Source organism: Mustelus asterias, chromosome 18 (assembly GCF_964213995.1).
Source record: "Mustelus asterias chromosome 18, sMusAst1.hap1.1, whole genome shotgun sequence".
Lineage (NCBI taxonomy): Eukaryota > Metazoa > Chordata > Chondrichthyes > Carcharhiniformes > Triakidae > Mustelus > Mustelus asterias.
The window spans coordinates 85,629,083-85,647,349 of NC_135818.1; the positions used below are offsets into that span (position 1 = coordinate 85,629,083).

At 40.0% G+C, this 18,267-nt stretch overlaps 1 protein-coding gene across 4 annotated transcripts in view; it reads right to left on the bottom strand.

Moving 5' to 3' along the window:
- The window catches only part of LOC144507338 (serine/threonine-protein phosphatase 4 regulatory subunit 3-like), a 104,815-nt gene that overhangs the window by 57,999 nt on the left and 28,549 nt on the right, over nt 1-18,267 (bottom strand). For all 4 annotated transcript variants that reach the window (XR_013500070.1, XR_013500069.1, XM_078234503.1 and 1 more), the window contains exons 2-3: nt 12,517-12,572; nt 7,840-7,938 (exon numbers count right to left, since the gene is read on the bottom strand). Coding sequence is in view for 2 of the 4 variants with exons in the window: in XM_078234503.1 (XP_078090629.1) it covers nt 7,840-7,938; nt 12,517-12,572 (155 nt within the window). In the remaining 2 variants the exon portion in view is untranslated. The remainder of the gene's footprint in view (nt 1-7,839; nt 7,939-12,516; nt 12,573-18,267) is intronic.

An 18,267-nucleotide genomic window follows, 5' to 3' on the forward strand; every position in this document is an offset into this window, starting at 1 on the left:
AGTGCGATGATTAACCAACATCTGGTGTAAATAATATTCAGCAATACTTAGGATATTTGGGAAGCACTGAGGCATTCTTGGTAATGAAAACTGTGAGTAAACAATCCTAAAAATAGTCATTACATCATTCTGCACAAACAGCATCACTGAGTTCTCTCAGGTTTCTGTAAAAAATATCAAACGTATTTCTGCTGCAAAATTAGACTTTGTCATTTGTCTTCAGCACCCTCCCCATCTAACTCCAGCCACGTCCTGATTTTGGATTTAGAATATGGCAATCAGTTGCAATCAAGTCACGGCTTTTCCAGGTTAGGAATAGAACAGATTGTTTATCCCCAGAAAACTTTGAGTTTAATCATAAAAGTAATTTTAGGAGACATGTACAATGCAAATAATAAAGCAAATTGCAAAATATAACCGAAAAAACAGTTAGATTATCACTCCTATTTGCTATCTCATGGCTCTCGTGAGAAGAGCCATAGACTTGCCTGCAATGCTTCCAGCAGTCAAAGTGTCAGCAAGCATGACTAATCAGGTCACTAAATAAAGCAATCAATATTTTGCTTTGTAAACAAATTATTCGGGTTCATTTCTAGGGGGATAGAACAGAATAGCAGAAGAGTTACATTAATTTTCCATAGAATCTTGGTTTGGCCATACTCAAGAGTATTGTGCAAAGTTCCGGTCTCCGTGTTATAGGTAGAATGTCGAGGCATTGGAACATGTGCATAAAAGGTTTACACAGTAAGAAGTCCCACAACACCAGGTTAAAGTCCAACAGGTTTATTCGGTAGCAAATACCATAAGCTTTGGGCTTTGGTATTTGCTACCGAATAAACCTGTTGGACTTTAACCTGGTGTTGTGGGACTTCTTACAGTGTTCACCCCAGTCCAACGCTGGCATCTCCACATCATAAAAGGTTTACACAGACCAATACCAAAACTGAGAGGTTATAAGTATTGGTGAACTAGCTGATACTCTTTGGGGAAAAATGACTTGAGCAGTGAGCTGATAGAGGATTTTATGATTTTAAAAAATGTTGGAAGATGAGAAATAGAGATGTTTCCACTTTGGGAGTGTTCAAAATTAGGGATCTTATGCATAAGATAGTAACTAATAAGACTACCAAGAGAGCAGTTACAGTGTCAATTTCTACCACAAAGAGATGAGGTGGATAGCAGAAATATTTAAAAGAAATCCGGATGAACAGTCAGGTGAAAGAAACAGAGGTCTTTACTGCCAGAGTTAGAGGAAGTAGGACTGTGGGAAACAGTTCATTTGGAGTGTTGTGTACTAAAGTGGGCAGTTAACTTTAACAGCAAAGATAAAAGAATGAAAAGGCGGCCACATGGTGGGTTACTTAATCAGTTTATGGAGTTTTATTAAATAGGTGCTGTTTGCTTGCAATCCAAGATGGAAGAGAAGGACAATCTCCCAAATGCCTCTGATGATGCCACCACGTAATCATGTGACATACTACAGAGATGCATTGGCTTACAGTACATGACATGGAGGATAACAACAGATGTAGATTAGTTGGGCTGAATGGCTTGTTCCAGTGCTGTACATTGTGTGTAATTTTATTTACGTTCATACATAGAAGAATCCACTTGGCCGAAAATGTTATTTCCTGCTCACAGCAGGAACAGTAAACAAATACTTGGGTAATAAGTAACTTCCAGGAATTCTAATTTGACCTTTAGGAGGCTACACTGTTGACAATAATGAAATGAAGAAAGGTTTGCAACAATTAATTTAATTCTTGAGTGATCTGCTGCAATCTAAAAGCTCGAAGGTTCACTAATCTGCCCATCTTCAGGGCTTGAAACTGCGGTAGTGGTACTTGAGTATTCTCACATTTTCAGTTAAAATGCTGGTACTGACTACCCAACAGCATTGTGGAGGTATCTTCATCACAAAGTCTGCAGTGGTTCAAGATACAAGCTCAGCAACACCACCCTAGGAAACGTGGGGATGGGAATAAATGCTGGGCTTTCCAGCCTTAACCAGTATTTGAGAATACATTTTTGAAATGTTATATTTATTAATGATAAAGAGAGTAGGTATTAATGCATGTTTTGTTGCCAGAAGGATTATAAACAATATCAAAGGATTATTGGGACCATATGTCTTAATAAAAGATTACATGGATTTCATTTTGTCAAAGTTTGCAGACAACACTGAATTGGGAACCATAGAGACAATTACATAATTTTTGGAGAAGACTGATCCGACTGTTGGAATGGGGAGACATGTCAGTTGAAATTCAATACAGAGAAATATGAGGCGATGATGACAAGACTTCCAAAGGATGGGTACATAAATCTTTAGAAGTGAAAAACCTGTTAAAACCCCTCCCAAAAATTTGATCCTAAGTTTTATGAATAGAATCAGAAAAGTGCTACGAGATAATTTTAAAGGAAACTAAAAATGTGAGTTTTTACTTATCAAGGTGAGGTCCATAAAACCATTTCAAATTCTGAATGGTTTCATCAAAATATGGGAAAACTCCTACTTGGTTGTTTACAAAGGAGCATAAACTTGAAGAAATAAAGAAAGAACTCAAGAGTTTCAAACTCTGCTCCCTAGCTACTTACTCCATCCTTATCTCTGCTAAGGTTCAAGATTAAGCCAATCTGTTCGTAATCTTGGTGTCACACTCAACCCTAAAATGAGCTCCAGACCTCACATTCACACCTATTTCCACCTCTATAACACGGCACAACTTCATCCGTCTCAGCCCACATGCTGAAATACTCATTCATGCCTGCTACCTCGAGTTGACTATTCCGATGCACTCCTCACCGGTTTCCCACATTCAACCCCCCCATAAAATTGATTATCCAATGTCCTATCACTCCTGTGCTCAATGACCAACATTAGTTCTGGTCAAGCAATATCTTGGTATTAAATTTTTATTCTCATTTTCAAATCCTCCATGGCCTCACTCCCGCTTCTACTGCTGCAATCTCCTCTTGCTGCTCTGAGATCCTTTGTTCTCTAATTCTGAACTCCTGAACATTCCCAATTTTAATCATTCCACCATTGGTGGCCATGTCTACAGCCAACTAGGCCCAATAGTCTACACCCAGCTACCTTGTTTTCCTTAAGGCTTTCCTCAAAACCCACCTCTTTGACAATGCCTTTGGTCACTTGATCAATTATCTCCTTCTGTGACATTATATTTTGTCTATTAACACTCCAGTGAAATACTGTGGGATGGTTTATGGCATTAAGAGTGCTATATAAGCTGCTTTCATTGTTGCTGAACGCAAAGGGTTATTTGAACATGGAATGTCCTATCAGAAACAATCATGGAATCAGAATTTATAATAGCTTTTAAAAGGGAAGGGAAACGGGCCCACATCCTTTAGAGAGCCCCACAGAATTTTAATTAAATAACATACAATGACAACTTTCAAAATAAGGCTATTGATGTTTAAATTTAATGTGCATTAAGAATTTCTCCTCCTCATTGGGTTGTGGCTGCCAGCATTTGATTTCAAAGTGCTTGATTAATAAATTTCAATCTTGTCTTTGGAAGGAGTTTAGAAAATGTTTCACAGAAACTGCAATATGTTATCACACACCAAGCAGGAAGTCGGTACTAATATTGAAAAGTAGATTTTTATTTTCAGCAGCAATTGACACCCATGACCTTTAGAAATGGCACACTTAGCAGATACAGTCACATCGACATTGGTCAAAAACAGCTGCTGGAAAAGGGATAGCCAGGTCACTATAGATTGATGAATAACCGCAATCACTAATTATGGAATAAATGTGTTATGTGAGGGATATAACTGTAGAATTTTCAAATTTTAGCAGATCAAAAATATATTGGGTCAAGTGTCACTTATTATTTGCACCAATATGCTTAGCAACAAGATCAATGAAGGAATTAAAGCTTTATGAAGTCATGGAGAAGATCCACTGGCATTACAGAATAACTTATGACATGTCAGTTTGGAAGTTTAAATATCAGTTTTGGTGATAAAATGTCACTATTCTGTATCAAAAGCCAAGGTACTTACCCAATATTTTAAAAACCACAGGAAGAATGAAGTACAAATCAAAATAACAACTGTTAATTTGGCCCATTTTTTTCAATACTAGGATCTGTATAACACTGGCAAGACAATATTTCATGTCCATCCGAGTTGTTCTGAAGCAATTAAGAGATAACTATGAAGTATGGGACTGGAGTAATGTGTAGACCTGACTGTATAGAGGTGGCATGTTACCTTCTATGAAGGACATCACAGAAACTTTGATTTAAATGATAATCCGGCAGGCAACATAGCCATTTTCTGTTGCTACTTTAAGCAGATATACTGAATGCAATTTATGAAATTGCAATGATGGAATTTGAACTCTCAACCTCAAGTTTCTAATAAAGTTTAATTTCACTAAACCAACGATCCCTTTAGATTTAGCCCAGAAAAATGTGCATTAAGAATTTCTCCTCCTCATTGGGTTGTGGCTGCCAGCATTTGACTTCGAAGCCTATTCATCTTATTGATCACTCCGCGGAAACTATCCTGATATAAATCCTAAATTTGCCTTTTACTGCTTTGACCCTGTTACCATTTGTCCTGTATTTGCAATTTAATTTGTAATGATTTTCTGGGTTTACCTTAACTTCCTGGCTCCCTGGGATCAGATTTGGGAGGTATCCCAAAGATGCACTACAAGACCATCAGGCATAGGAGCAGAATTAGGTCATTCGGCCCACTGAGTCTGCTCCACCATTCAATCATAGCTAAGTTTCTCAACCTCATTCTCTCATTTTTCCCCCATAACCTTTGATCCATTTACCAATCAAGAACATATCTATCTCTGACTTTGATTTGATTTGTTAGTTAGTATACAGTGAAAAGTATTGTTTCTTGTGCACTATACAGACAAAGCATAGAGAAGGAAAGGAGATGGTGCAGAATGTAGTATTACAGTCACAGCTAGGGTGTAGAGAAAGATTATGTTAATATAAGGTAAAGTCTGATGGTAGCAGGGAATAAGCGGTTCTTGAATCAGTTGGTACGTGACCTCAGACTTTTGGACCTTTTTCCCGATGGAAGAAGGTAGAAGAGAGTATGTCCGGGGTGTGTGGGGTTCTTAATTATGCTGGCTGCTTTTCCAAGGCAGCAGGAAATGTAGACGGAGTCAATGGATGGGAGGCTGGTTTGCAAGGTGGACTGGGCTTCGTTCACGACCCTTTGTAGTTTCTCGTGGTCTTGGACAGAGCAGGAGCCATACCAAGCTGTGATACAACCAGAAAGGATGCTTTCTATGGTGCATCTGTAAAAGTTGGTAAGAGTTGTAGCGGACATGCCAAAAATCCTTATCCTCCTGACAAAGAGGGGCTGGTGGACATTCTCAACTATAGCATTGGGGTGAAGGGACCAGGACAGGTTGTTGGTGATCAGGACACTTAAAAACTCGAAGCCCTCAACCATTTCCACTTCATCCCCGTTAATGTAGACAGGGGCACGTCCTCCATTACGCTTCCTGAAGTCGATGACTATTTCCTTTTTACTGACACCGAGGGAAAGATTACTGCCTGCATCAGTTCACCAGATTCTCTCTTTCCTTTACTCTGTCTCACCATTGTTTGAGATCTGACCCACTACTTGAAATTGAGTTGGAGGGGAATTTGGCCACATAGTCATAGGTGTATAAGGAGTATAGCAAAGGGCTGAGGACACAGCCTTGTGGGGTAGCGGTGTTGAGGGATAATCCTGGAGGAGGTGTTGCCTATCCTTCCTGATTGCGGTCTGTGGGTTAGGAAGTCTAGGATCCAATTGCAGAGGGGGGGAGCCAAGTCCTAGGCCACGAGATGAATTTTAAAAGAATAATGGTGTTAAAGGTTGAGCTGTAGTAGTCAATAAATAGGGTCTGACATAGGTGGTCTTTGTTATCCACGTGTTCCAGGGTTGAGTGTAGGACCAGGGAGATGGCGTCTGCAGTGGACCTGTTGCGGTGGTAGGCAACCTGTGCTGGATCCAGGCAATCTGGGAGGCTGGAATTGATTCGTGCCACAACTAAGCTCTCGAAGCGCTTCATAATGATGGATGTCAGAGCCACGATAGTCATTAAGGCACGCTGCCTGGCTTTTCTTTGGTACTGGGATGATGGTTGTCTTCTTGAAGCAGATTGGTATAAGGAGAGGCTAAAGATGTCTGCAAATACCCCTACCAGCTGGTCCGCACAGGATCTGAGTACTCATCCGGGTACCCCCTCCGGTCAGTCGCTTTCCGTGGGTTGAATTGCGAGAAGGCTGACCTGACGTCTGTGGTGTTGACCTTGGATACCAGTTCAGCTGAGGCATCCGGGGTGGAAGGCATGGTCTCGCTGACCTCTTGCTCAAAATGGGCATAGAATGCATTGAGGGATCTTAAATACACTCACTGACCTGGCCTCCAGAGCCCGCTGTGGCAATGAATTCCATAGATTCTCCACCCTCTGGCTGAAAAAATTCTTCCTCATCTCAGTTCTAATGGGTCATCCCTTTACTCTGAGGCTGTGCCTCGCATCTTAGTCTCGCCTACTGATGGAAACACCTTCCCCACATCCACTCTATCCAGCCCTTTCAGTATTCTGCAAGTTTCAACAGCTACCCCCTCATCCTTTTAAATTCCATCAAATACAGACCCAGAGTCCTCAGTGGCTCCTCATATGTCAAGCTTTTCATTCCCAGGATCATTCACGTGAACCTCCTCTGGACCTCTCCAAGGCCAGCACATCCTTCTTTAGATACAGGGTCCAAAATTGCTCGCAATATTCTAAATGTGGTCTGACCAGAGCCTTATAAAGCCTCAGCAGTACATCCCTGCTTTTGTATTCTAGTCCTCTCAAAATGAATGCTAACATCGCATTTGTTTCCCCAACTGCCAAGTCAACCTGCAAGTTAACCTCAAGGGAATCCTGAATTCGGACTCCCAAGACCCTTGACAGTTCTGACTTCTGAATTCTCACCCCATTTAAGAAATAGTCTGCGCCTCTATTCTTCGCCTCTATTCTTCTTACCAAAGTGCATAATCTCACACTTTCCCACATACACTGGGGAATCCCTCTTGAAAGTTCCCAGTTAAGGGTTTACACAAATATTGTCCAGAAGCACTAACTTCCCCGTGACAATTGCCCTGTGCTGGGAACCATCCAACAAAGCGATTATTTAAATTGCTAACTTTGGATGGTTCTAATGGTGTTATGCGAATACTAACTCTGAAAAAAGTTAGAAGAAATAAAAGCACTTCTAACTTCAGCACAACTATTTTAAATACCCAGATCGATGCCCGTATGAGACTTTCTCTGACCCCCAGGGAGCTGCCCCACACTCACCCAACTTAGCTTCCTGACTCAAACTGGTTGGACCAGCTCCTCCCCGAATTTGATACTGATTGCCACTCTAAGGAAGTTATGGACCATTGTGTTGTCTATAAATTATATATCTCTATAAGAACATTAGGCAAATGTTATTATGTAGCATCCTGCAATTTGAGTGTTCCAAAACATTTTACACTGGAGGTACGTTTTTGAAACCTAGTTAATGTTGCGATGTAGAGCAAGGACCAAAAATGACACTACAGCTTCATCTAACAAGTGAATGTAGTTCCCATCACCATTAAAACTGGGTCCGTTCAGCAGTTTACCATATAAACTACAATGCCGCAGTTTTATTTTACACCAACTTCCAGGCTTTTAAATGCAACAGTGAGCTCCTCAAGCTGAATCAATTTGCATTGAGTCAGAGAGAAACTCAGACCTAAATTTGTGAAGAAAATGTTTTTTGAATAATGGCCAGACTTAATGCACCATTTTTGCTTTGTGATACTCACCTGGCATATCTTTTCCCAAATTTCATCACAGCCTGCTTTTTCTTGAAAGCTAAGGGCCAAGTCATAGTTTTCCGCTTCTGACCACACAATCAATGTATCCTAAAATAAATCAAAATGAGAAAATCAATAAAATGAGCACACAAATATGCCATGGCCTGTTTCACGAATACCAGAAATGGCATGATATTTGTTCTATTATTTATGAACCACAATAATAGAATGTGGGCGTCACTGGCAAAGTCAGCATTTGCTGCCCATTCCCAATTGCCCTTGAACTGAGTGGCTTGCTGGACCATTTCAGAGGGCAATTAAGAGTCAACTATATTGCTATGGATCTGGAGTCGCACGTAGGCCAGACTAGGTATGGAAGGCAGATTTCCTTCCCTAAAGGTCATTAGTGAACCAGATGGGTTTTTACGTCAATCGATGACAGTTTCATGGTCACAATCACTAAGACTAGCTTTATATTCTGGAATTATTAACCGAATTCTAATTCCACCAGTTACCAGGGTGGAATTTGAAATCATGCCCCTAGAGCAATAGGCTGGGCCTCTGGATTACTACTACAGCAACATTACCACTATATCACTGTCTCCCAAATATCAATAAAATAATAGTCTTGTGACAAACACCTGCGACAAACACCTGCAGAATATTATCTCTACTCTGCGCCAACACACATCTTCCTTCAACTAGATGGTAACCTGTGGATGCCATAAAGCTAGTCAAGTTCTTTAACCCTCTCCCCAAAATTTCTCCCTAGAAGATGGCGATTCTTAGGGCACTGATCAACATGTATTAGCAGCTCTCTAAACATTATTATTCATCATGCGCAAAGCTTGACATGCTATTCCACTATGGAGGTCAGATAAACTGAAAATCATCATGTCCAAATTGTACTTTGCAGCACTGGCCACTATCAAGATTATGAACACTGGCTGACAAATTATTGATTTCCTTAGCACAAATATAAATTATGGATATATTTTCCTCAGCTTTCTGCTTTAGTTAACTGAGCATGTATAAAAGCAGTGAACATCACTTCATGGTACTTAAGAAAACACAATCAAACTTTTCTGGGAAAGTGCTAAAATATTAACTTTCAAAATATCACTCCAATGAATGAATGTTGTTAGCGTCAAAGGTACTCATTTAATATAGAACATACAATAATCTGCACATTTTCTGACAACTAAATTGAGCCAGTGCTGCTTTTCCACCAAGTTAAAAAATATAACTAATAACCTGTACATTAAACTGCATGTTGGGAAGTTATCAAATCATTTCTCTATTAAGTCATTTGGTTTCCCACTGCAATGTTTGAATTTAATGTTTCTCTCTACAGTAGATTTAAATAATTTCACACAGGTGAGCAATTAATTATTTGAATTGTCAGATGGATCTAAAGTTCACACGATGGATCTAATGTAAACACTACGCACTGTACCATAGCAGAATGCTTAATACAACACTCAGGCCAGAACTGCAGATACAATAATGCACGCTCGTTATCGAATAAGGAATGTGTAATTTGCTCTGTGTAATGGAGATAGCAATCTGACCAAAACTGCTTCCCCCTAGCTACCAGCAGTTTAAAAATACATCAAAACAGCTGTGCACTCACTCTCTAAAGTGCATTGCTGTATCCATAGCAACTCTCTCATTATGATTGCCCTCAAAGCATTCTGAAGCAGAGAGAAAAAATGTGCTGGTGCTAACACAGCTGATTAACAAGAACTCAAAACCAGCATCTAAATTAAAATCAAACCTTCAAACCAAGCTCTCATGTACCAAAAATCAGGCATCACAACAATCAGTAATCAAGTGACTTCACTAAAAACATTTCATTTTCTTTGTTGGTGAAATGGGGTGGGGATAAATGTAGGAAAGTAAATATAAACAAAACTACATTCATTGCATTGCCTTAGCTGCCATGAAAAAGTGTTTCAATAGAAAGTGTTTTTACAACCAAGTGAGTTGCTAGGATACTTCAGTGAACATCAAGAATCAAATGTAGCATATAATATGGGAGGGGTTTTCTTGCCTGAAGGACTTTGGTATTCCAGTTAGGCTTCAGCAATATTCATGTTTTCTTCATTTCCTCCTCCCCACCTCCCCCACTCACTCCCTTTCGCCAGCCCACAAATGGTTAGATTTCACAACTATATACCCTTTGGGTTTTGAGTTCAGTCACACAAAAAAACTACATTATAGTACCAATTTAAATATCACATACAAAGGTAAATTATGAACCACGCACTTACTCGATTACATCGATCAAGCACGAGTTACTTGGTCTCTATTCAAACATATTTTTAAATGCAGATTCTACATTCTATATATATAATACACACACATGTACACTGACTGAAGTGAATAACAATTAGTAGCAATGCTCACAATTAAAAGTTAGGATGGAATTTCTATGTGATGACAGAATAGTCTGGAATCGCCCATCCTCAGTTACTCCACTATGAGGTAACAGCTGAGGCCAGTTTCTTTCTACAGAGTAGGGACGTGTGCAGGAGCCATGTTTTTCCATCCAAAGTCTTGCAATCAGTGAATTCCAGATCAGTGGCAAGTTATATTTATATAGTGCCCTTAAGGCAATAAAATGTCCTCAGGCATTCCACGGAAGCGTTCAGGCAAAATATGACATCTAGCCACACAAAACTTTTAAAGGCAGCTGACCAAAGGTTTGGCCAAACAGTTAGGTCTTATGAAGTGACTTGAAGGAGGAGGCGCCGAAAGAACATAGGAAATAGAACAAGGAGTAACCCAGTCTGGTCCTCAAACCTGCTCCAATTCTACTTCTCCACCTGATCCTCAAAAATCTCTCTCAGCCTTGAACATCCATAACTCACTAGTCCAGAGTGAATATTCACAACCCTCCAACTAAGAAATTTCTCCTCATGTTAGTCTTAAGCGATCTACACTTATAAAGCCCTCTAGTTCTAGATTCACCAGCCAGGGAAATAACCTCTCAGCATTCACCTTGTAAAACCCCATTTAGTATATTACAATGAGATCACCACCGTTCTGCTAAACTAAAATTAGTACCTGTATTGGCACAATTTACTCAACCACTCATTATGGAACAATCTTGTCACTCCTGGAATCAATCCAATGACCCTTCGAGTTGCACCATCTCCAATTCAAGTATATCCTTCTTTAGTTAGATAAGGAGATCACAACTGTGCACAGCACTCTGGATATAGTCTCACCCAAGCCCTGTTCAACTGTAGCAAAGTTATCCTTACTCTTGTACTCCAACCCTTGTAATAAAGGCCCAACATGTAATTTGCCTTTCTGATTGCTTGCTGCACCTGCATGTTAACTTGGTTTTTTTGAGTGCGCTTAATCTCACTGTGCACCAAAATACAAAATTCTCAATAGTTAAAACAAATTTTGCTCATCTATTTATTCTTCCTACCAATGTGCATAGCCTCATATTTCCCCACACTATACTCAGTCTGCCAGCTTGCCATTCACTGAATCGTCTATTTCTCAATGCAGCCTTTCATGTCCTCACTGTCCCACCTCGTCTGCTTCATTAGCAAATTTGTGATAAATAACATTTTATCCAAGTCATTAATATAAGTTACAAATATCTAAGGCAGCTCCACTCTACTAGTTACAAATTGTCAACTTGAAAATACCCCATTTATCCCTTACTCTATTTTCTGTTGATTAACCAAATCCTCTATCCATGTTTATATATCACTCTAACCCCATGAGCACTTATTCTGTTTATTAACCTTTTATGTTTCATCTTATTGAAAACCTTTTCAAAATCCAGGTATACTGTATCCACTGGTTCTCCTTTATCTAACCCTGTTAATTAATACCTCAGAAATGTCAAATAATTTTTTCAAATAAAATGTGCCTTTCATAAAACCATATTGATTCTGCCAAATGCCATTATTTCTTTTGTGTACCTTGTTAACATGTCCTTTATAAGAGATTCCAGCATTCTCGGTGTGATATTTGCTAATAATCCACTGGGACTGTTCTAGAATTTAAGAGTTTTGGGACACGACAACAAATCCAAAGATGTGTGGGTTAGGTTGATTGGCCAGGTTAAAAATTGTCCCTTAGAGTCCTGGGATGCGTAGGTTAGAGGGAGTAGCAGGTAAAATATGTGGGGGTAGGGCCTGGGTGGGATTGTGGTCGGTGCAGACTCGATGGGCCGAATGGCCTCCTTCTGCACTGTAGGGTTTCTATGTTTCTAAATCCACTATTTCTGCAGCAACTTGTTTTAAAACCCTAGGAGGTGGGCCATCAGCTCTGGGGAATCCCATTATTTATCTAATACTTTTTCTCTTCTGATATTCCCATTGGTTCCCTAGCGCCTTTGGTATGCTTTTTGTGCCTTTTACTTTAGGGAAGAAATTCCAAAGTATTCTGTTAGTAGCATTTTTTAGGAATTAATTTGGCAGCTGAAAAGATGGCTGCCAACAGTGGAGCAAAGGAAATTATGGACATATAATGAGGAGTGCAGATATCTCGTAGGGATGGTGGAAAGAACAAAGGTAGATGAGAAAAGGCCATGGAGGAATTTAAACAAAAAAATTTTAAAAATTTAAAATTGAGGTGTTAGAAAGGGAGCTAACGTAAGTCAGCTTGTAATATGGTTTCAATGCCAAACTATAATATAAATTTACCTAGGTTCCTTACCTGTTGTTTTTGATACGCTGTATTAGGATTTATTTTAGATTCAAGAAGAAGAGAACCTAAAAGAGAAAAGAAAAACATTGTGATAAATAAGAAAATCATATATGCTTTTTATTTTATTTGAATAAAAAGGATCGTTTAAAATTGCTTTCTTCAGGCACAAAAAGATTATTTTCCTAAAGGCATTGACTTATTCTGGCAAATACTTCCTTAGTCCTTCCATCCCCATCCCAACTCCATACCTTCACTATGGCCTATGCAATAAATACTGGCACTATGGGGTAGCATTGTTAATAAGGGATGGGATTGAAGGATCAAGATGTCGGAGCAGTTTGGGTGCAGTAAGAAACAGCGAGAAGCAGCAAACATTGGTGGCAGTTGTTTATAAGCCACCAATCTGTAGTGGTGATGTTGGGCATGGTATAAATCAGGAAATTAGAGCTGTACGTAGCATAGGTTCAATTTACATACAGACTGGGTAAAGTTAATTAGCACTAATCCTGTGGAGGATGAATTCCTGACCTGTGTATGAAATGAGTTTCTGAAGTAGTACGTTGAGGAACCAATTGGGGATCGTGCTATTTTAGATTTAATGTTATGTAATGAGAAAGAGGCTAATAATAACATTGATGCAAAGAAGCCATTAGGAAATAGTGACACTAAATTTGAAAATGATATAGGTCATTTTGAAAAATAGAAATTATGAAGATTATGAGGAAAAAATTGGCTGTGTTGAATTGGGAAAATACATTAAAAGGTTTGATGGTAGAAAGGCAATGGCTATCACAGAATGCCATTATATTATTTAAAAAGGGGCCAGAATTACATCGGTTGCTCAGCCAAGCAGATACTTAGGAAAAAAATAATGTGGAATAAAAGGAGGATTGCCACAACCAACCAAAAATGGCACTGCATGCTTGATGAGCCAAATAACAATCATTTAAGCCTGGATAGACTGGCAGCATTCTGTTAAAACAGAGGGAATATCACAGAAATCTAATCTGGTTTCTGCCTGAATGCCAACAAAGGAGCAATTAAGAAAATAAAAACTCCAGGTTTTAGTCCTTTTATTGCAAGTTATTTTGAGGAAGGCTAACACTGTCCTCCGAGGAACTAATCCATACAGTCTAAAGTGGTCCCAGTCTGCATCTGGTAAGTGATGTGTGTGTGTGTGTGCTCTCTGCAATTAACGTGGACTTGATGTCCCCCGTGCTGCAAGATGGAAGGAAAATAAAAACCAGGTTCCCAACTCTGTTTTTTTATGTTAACAAAGATAGAATAAGTCAAGTTTAAGTGTTACACGATCCGACAGTCCAATAGTTGAACAGCTCTGATAAGTGCATACCTTTGCAGCCACATATAAAGTTTAAATTGGTATGCAATATGTGGCACAGAAATCTTCACATGAATCTATGCACCCACAAAAGTAGAAAGCTCAGATACTCGCTTCATAATTAAATCCCTGGGAACAGCAGACATTTTCATATTTTTTGTTTTTATGTTCTTTCTATAATGGGGTGTCTAATTCTGCACAAAATATTCCAATTGCATCTATCAACCTCGTTTTTATAACATTTTCTCCAGTTTTAATGCCTTTCTAATTTTGCTGTGGGTGAATAAAAACAACCCAGCATGATATTTATTTTTCAAATAGTTTCCTAATGATTTGATTTATTGTCACATGCATTAGTATACAGTGAAAAGTATCATTTCTTGCACACTATACAGACAAAGCATACCTTTCATAGAGAAGGAAAGGAGAGAGTGCAAAATGTAGTGTTACAGTCATAGCTAGATCGCAAAGAAAGATCAATTTAATGCGAGGTAGGTCCATTCAAAAGTCTGATGGCAGCAGGGAAGAAGCTGTTCTTGAGTCAATTGGTGCGTCTCCTCAGACTTTTGTATCTTTCTCCCAATAGAAGAAGGTGGAAGAGAGTATGTCCGAGGTTCATGGGTCCTTAATAATGCTGGCTGCTTTTCCGACGCAACGGGAAATGTAGACAGAGTCAATGGGTGGGAGGCTGGTTAGAGTGATGGACTGGGATTCGTTCATGACCCTTCGGAGTTTCTTGTGATCTTGGACAGAACAGGAGTCATACCAAGCTGTGACACAACCAGAAAGAATGCTTTCTATGATTGGTGAGAGTCATAGTAGACATGCCAAATTTCCTTAGACTTCTGAGAAAGTAGAGGCGTTGGTGTACTTTCTTAACTATAGTGTCAGCATGGGGGGACCAGGACAGGTTGTTGGTGACCTGGACACCCAAAAAACCTGAAGCTCTCGACCATTTCTACTTCATCCCCACTGATGTAGACAGGTGCTTGTCCTGCACTATGCTTCCGAAAGTCGATGACTATCTCCTTCGTTTTGTTGACATTCAGGGAGAGATTACTGTTGCTGCACCAGTTCACCAGATTCTCTATCTCTTTCCTGTACTCCGCCTCATCATTGTTTGAGATCCAACCCACTACAGTGGTGTCATCAGCAATTCATAGGTACACATGGAATATAGTAGAGGGCTGAGGACACAGTCTTGTGGGGTACCGGTGTTGATGATCGTGCAGGAGGTGTTGTTGCCTATCCTTACTGATTGCGGTCTGTCGGTTAGGAAGTTCAGGATCCAGTCGCAGAGGGAGGAGCCGAGCCCCAGGCCACAGAGTTTGGAGATTAGTCGTAGGAATAAGGGTGTTGAAGGCTGAGCTGTAGTCAATAAATAAAAGTCTGACACAGGTGTCTTTGTTATCTAGGTGTTCCAGGGTTGAGTGCAGGGCCAGGGAGATGGTGTCTGCTGTGGACCTGTTGCGGCGGTTAGCGAACTGTAGTGAATCCAGGCAATCTCGGAGGCCAATATTGATTCGTGCTATGACTAACCTTTCGAAGCACTTCATAAAGTGCTCTGATGGATATCAGAGCTACCGGACGATAGTTATTAAGGCACACTGTCTGGCTCTTCTTAGATATCGGCATGATGGTACGTCTTTGTGAAGCAGATAGGGACCTCAGATTCTTGTAGAGAGGTTGAGGATGTCTGCGAATACCCCTGCCATCTGGTCTGCACAGGATCTGAGTGCTCATCTGCGTATCCCATCCGGGCCAGTCCCTTTCCTTGGGTTGACCTTCGAGAAGGCTGCTCTGATATCTGCAATGGTGACCTCGGATACAGGTTCATCCAAGGCTTCCGCGGTGGAGGGCGTGCGCTCGCAGACCTCTTGCTCAAAACGGGCATAGAATGCACTGAGCTCATCAGGAAGGGGTGCGCTGGTGCCGGCAATGTGACATGCTTTCATCTTGTAGCCTGTTATGTCTTGCAGACCTTGCCATAGTCGGCAGGGGTCCACGTGGCTAGTCTGGGAGTCTAGCTTGATCCGGTACTGTCTTTTGGCGTCTTTGATGGATCTCCTTAGATCATATTTGGCTTTCTTGTATAGGTCAGGGTCGCCTGACTTAAACACCTCAGACCCGGACTTCAGCAAGCATTGGATATCCCTGTTCATCCATGGTTTCCGGTTGGGAAACACGCAGATTCTTTGGCACACAGTCTTCTACACACTTATTAATGAAGTCAGTTACTGTAGTAGCGTACTCGTTCAGGCTGGTTGTAGAGTTTTTAAATACTGACCAGTTTACTGATGTGCCATACTATGAACAGACTGTAACAACACTATATTAACTGTTCCAAATAGGATGTTTACACTGAATAACTTTGCAATACTCTACAATCTAGCATTTAATCCTGTAAATTCACCTGATAATGCAATAACATCCTGCAGTTGAATTCAGAGTGAAATCTGTGGCAATGATTTAGAAGAGATCCACTGATACTAGAAAAAGAGAGGCTCTCGTTATGAGGAGACTAACAAAACTGAGGCTCTCTTTGTCCGAATAAGAGTTAAGAGAAATCTAATAGAGATGCTCAAAATTTGAAGATTAAAAACTATTCCCACTTGTCAATGAGTTGTAAACTGGAGGTCATAACTTTATCACTAAAGATCAAGGGGGAAGAAGCTTTTTCCTTGAAAAATACAGGATTATTATAATTTAGTAGGACAATGGAAGTGGAATATATAATTGCTTACAAAAGGGAAGCAGATAAAAACATGAAAAATTTAATGTTGGATGTATAGAATTAGCCAGTTTCTGTTTTCTGCCTCAAGGCCCAACATCTCTGAGTGCCAATTTTTAAATACTTTTCAGCAGTGCATTAGAAGGAAAAGGGGAGAGTCAATATGTGTATAAGACAAAGTCTCTGGATGTGCAGCAAGAACAGCACAACAGCATAGTTAAATTAGTAAATGAATCAAATTATTGATGGATAAACTTCAATCCATTAAACTATCCTAAAATTTAGGAGATAATAAAACAAAGATTTGGTAGCTGCATCAAGTTTAGGGTCAAGATTATAGCAGTTATGCAAGAGAAACATTCGATTTCCATAACACTTGCTTTCCCTCATACACGCAGAGGGAAAAAAAGTAGACAGAACAGTTCAAGATTATCTCACAAACCACCCCACCCACCTCTCAGATAGCTGGTTTCAAGTTCACATTTGCAGTGCCCGATATATAAGGAATGAGGGAGCAGTACATAATTTAAAAGGCAGTACTTTAAGATCAGAAAGACTTTCCCACACTGCCCCACCCTTTTACAGCCAACTAAATATTTAATTAAGTATCACTAAAACGATGTTAATTATTGCTCATGAGTATCAAAATAAAGAGTGAGAGCTGGCGAAATGGAAACAATGACACTAACTTATTTACATTGTGCCTTTAATGTAATACAATGTCCCACAGATGCATCATATATGACACCAAGCAGCATATGATATTATGGCAGCAAACCAAATGTTTGGCCAAAAGAAAAGTTTTAAGGAGTATCTGAAGAGAGAAAGAACTGGAGAGGCTTAGGGAGAAAATCCCAGTGCTCAGAGCCTACACAGTTGAAAGCAGGACACCAAGAGATGGAGAAAGAGATGGAGTTAGTGGTTTGGGAGCAATTATATTTGGGAATGTGCATGAAGCCAGAATTGGAGGATCCATAGATGTATGAGGATTGTGAGGCTGGAGGAGGTTACAGAGATTGAAGGGTGGGGAAGAGGCGAGAGACAGAGACAGAGATTTGAACACAAAGGTGAGAATTTTAAAATTAAAGCAATGTTTAACCAGGAGCCGTGTAGGTTATCAAACACAATGGTGATGGACAAACAAATTTTGTCAGCAAAGCTTTGGATGATTTCAAGTTATTGAATGAAAGAAAAGGGAGGCTGTCCCAGGATTGTATTAGAATAGTCTGAGTCTAGAGATAACAAAGGCAAGGATGAGGGTTTCATCAGCAGATAGACTGAGACAGGGATGAAGGGGAGATATGTTACAGAGGTGGAAATAGATGATTTCAGTGACAGCAGGGATACATTCATGAGACTGAGGTTGCGAACAGTCTGGTTCAGCATCAGACAGTTGCTAGGGAAAGAGATGGAGTTAGCGGTCTGGGAGCAGTGTTTGTTGGGGGGGGGGGAGAGAGGAGGAGGAGGAGGAGAGAGAGAGAGAGAGAGACTGAAGGTAATGGCTTCAGTCTTCCAAGTACTTATTTTGAGGAAATTTCTGCTCACCCAGAACTGAATGTAAGATAAGCAGTCAGATAATTTAGAGATAGTGGATGGGTCAAAAGAAGTGGAAGGCAACAGAGTTGACCATAATAGTTTATTCTCTTTCCCCCTCAAGTTGTTATAAGATTAGATTATTGAAATGAGAAGG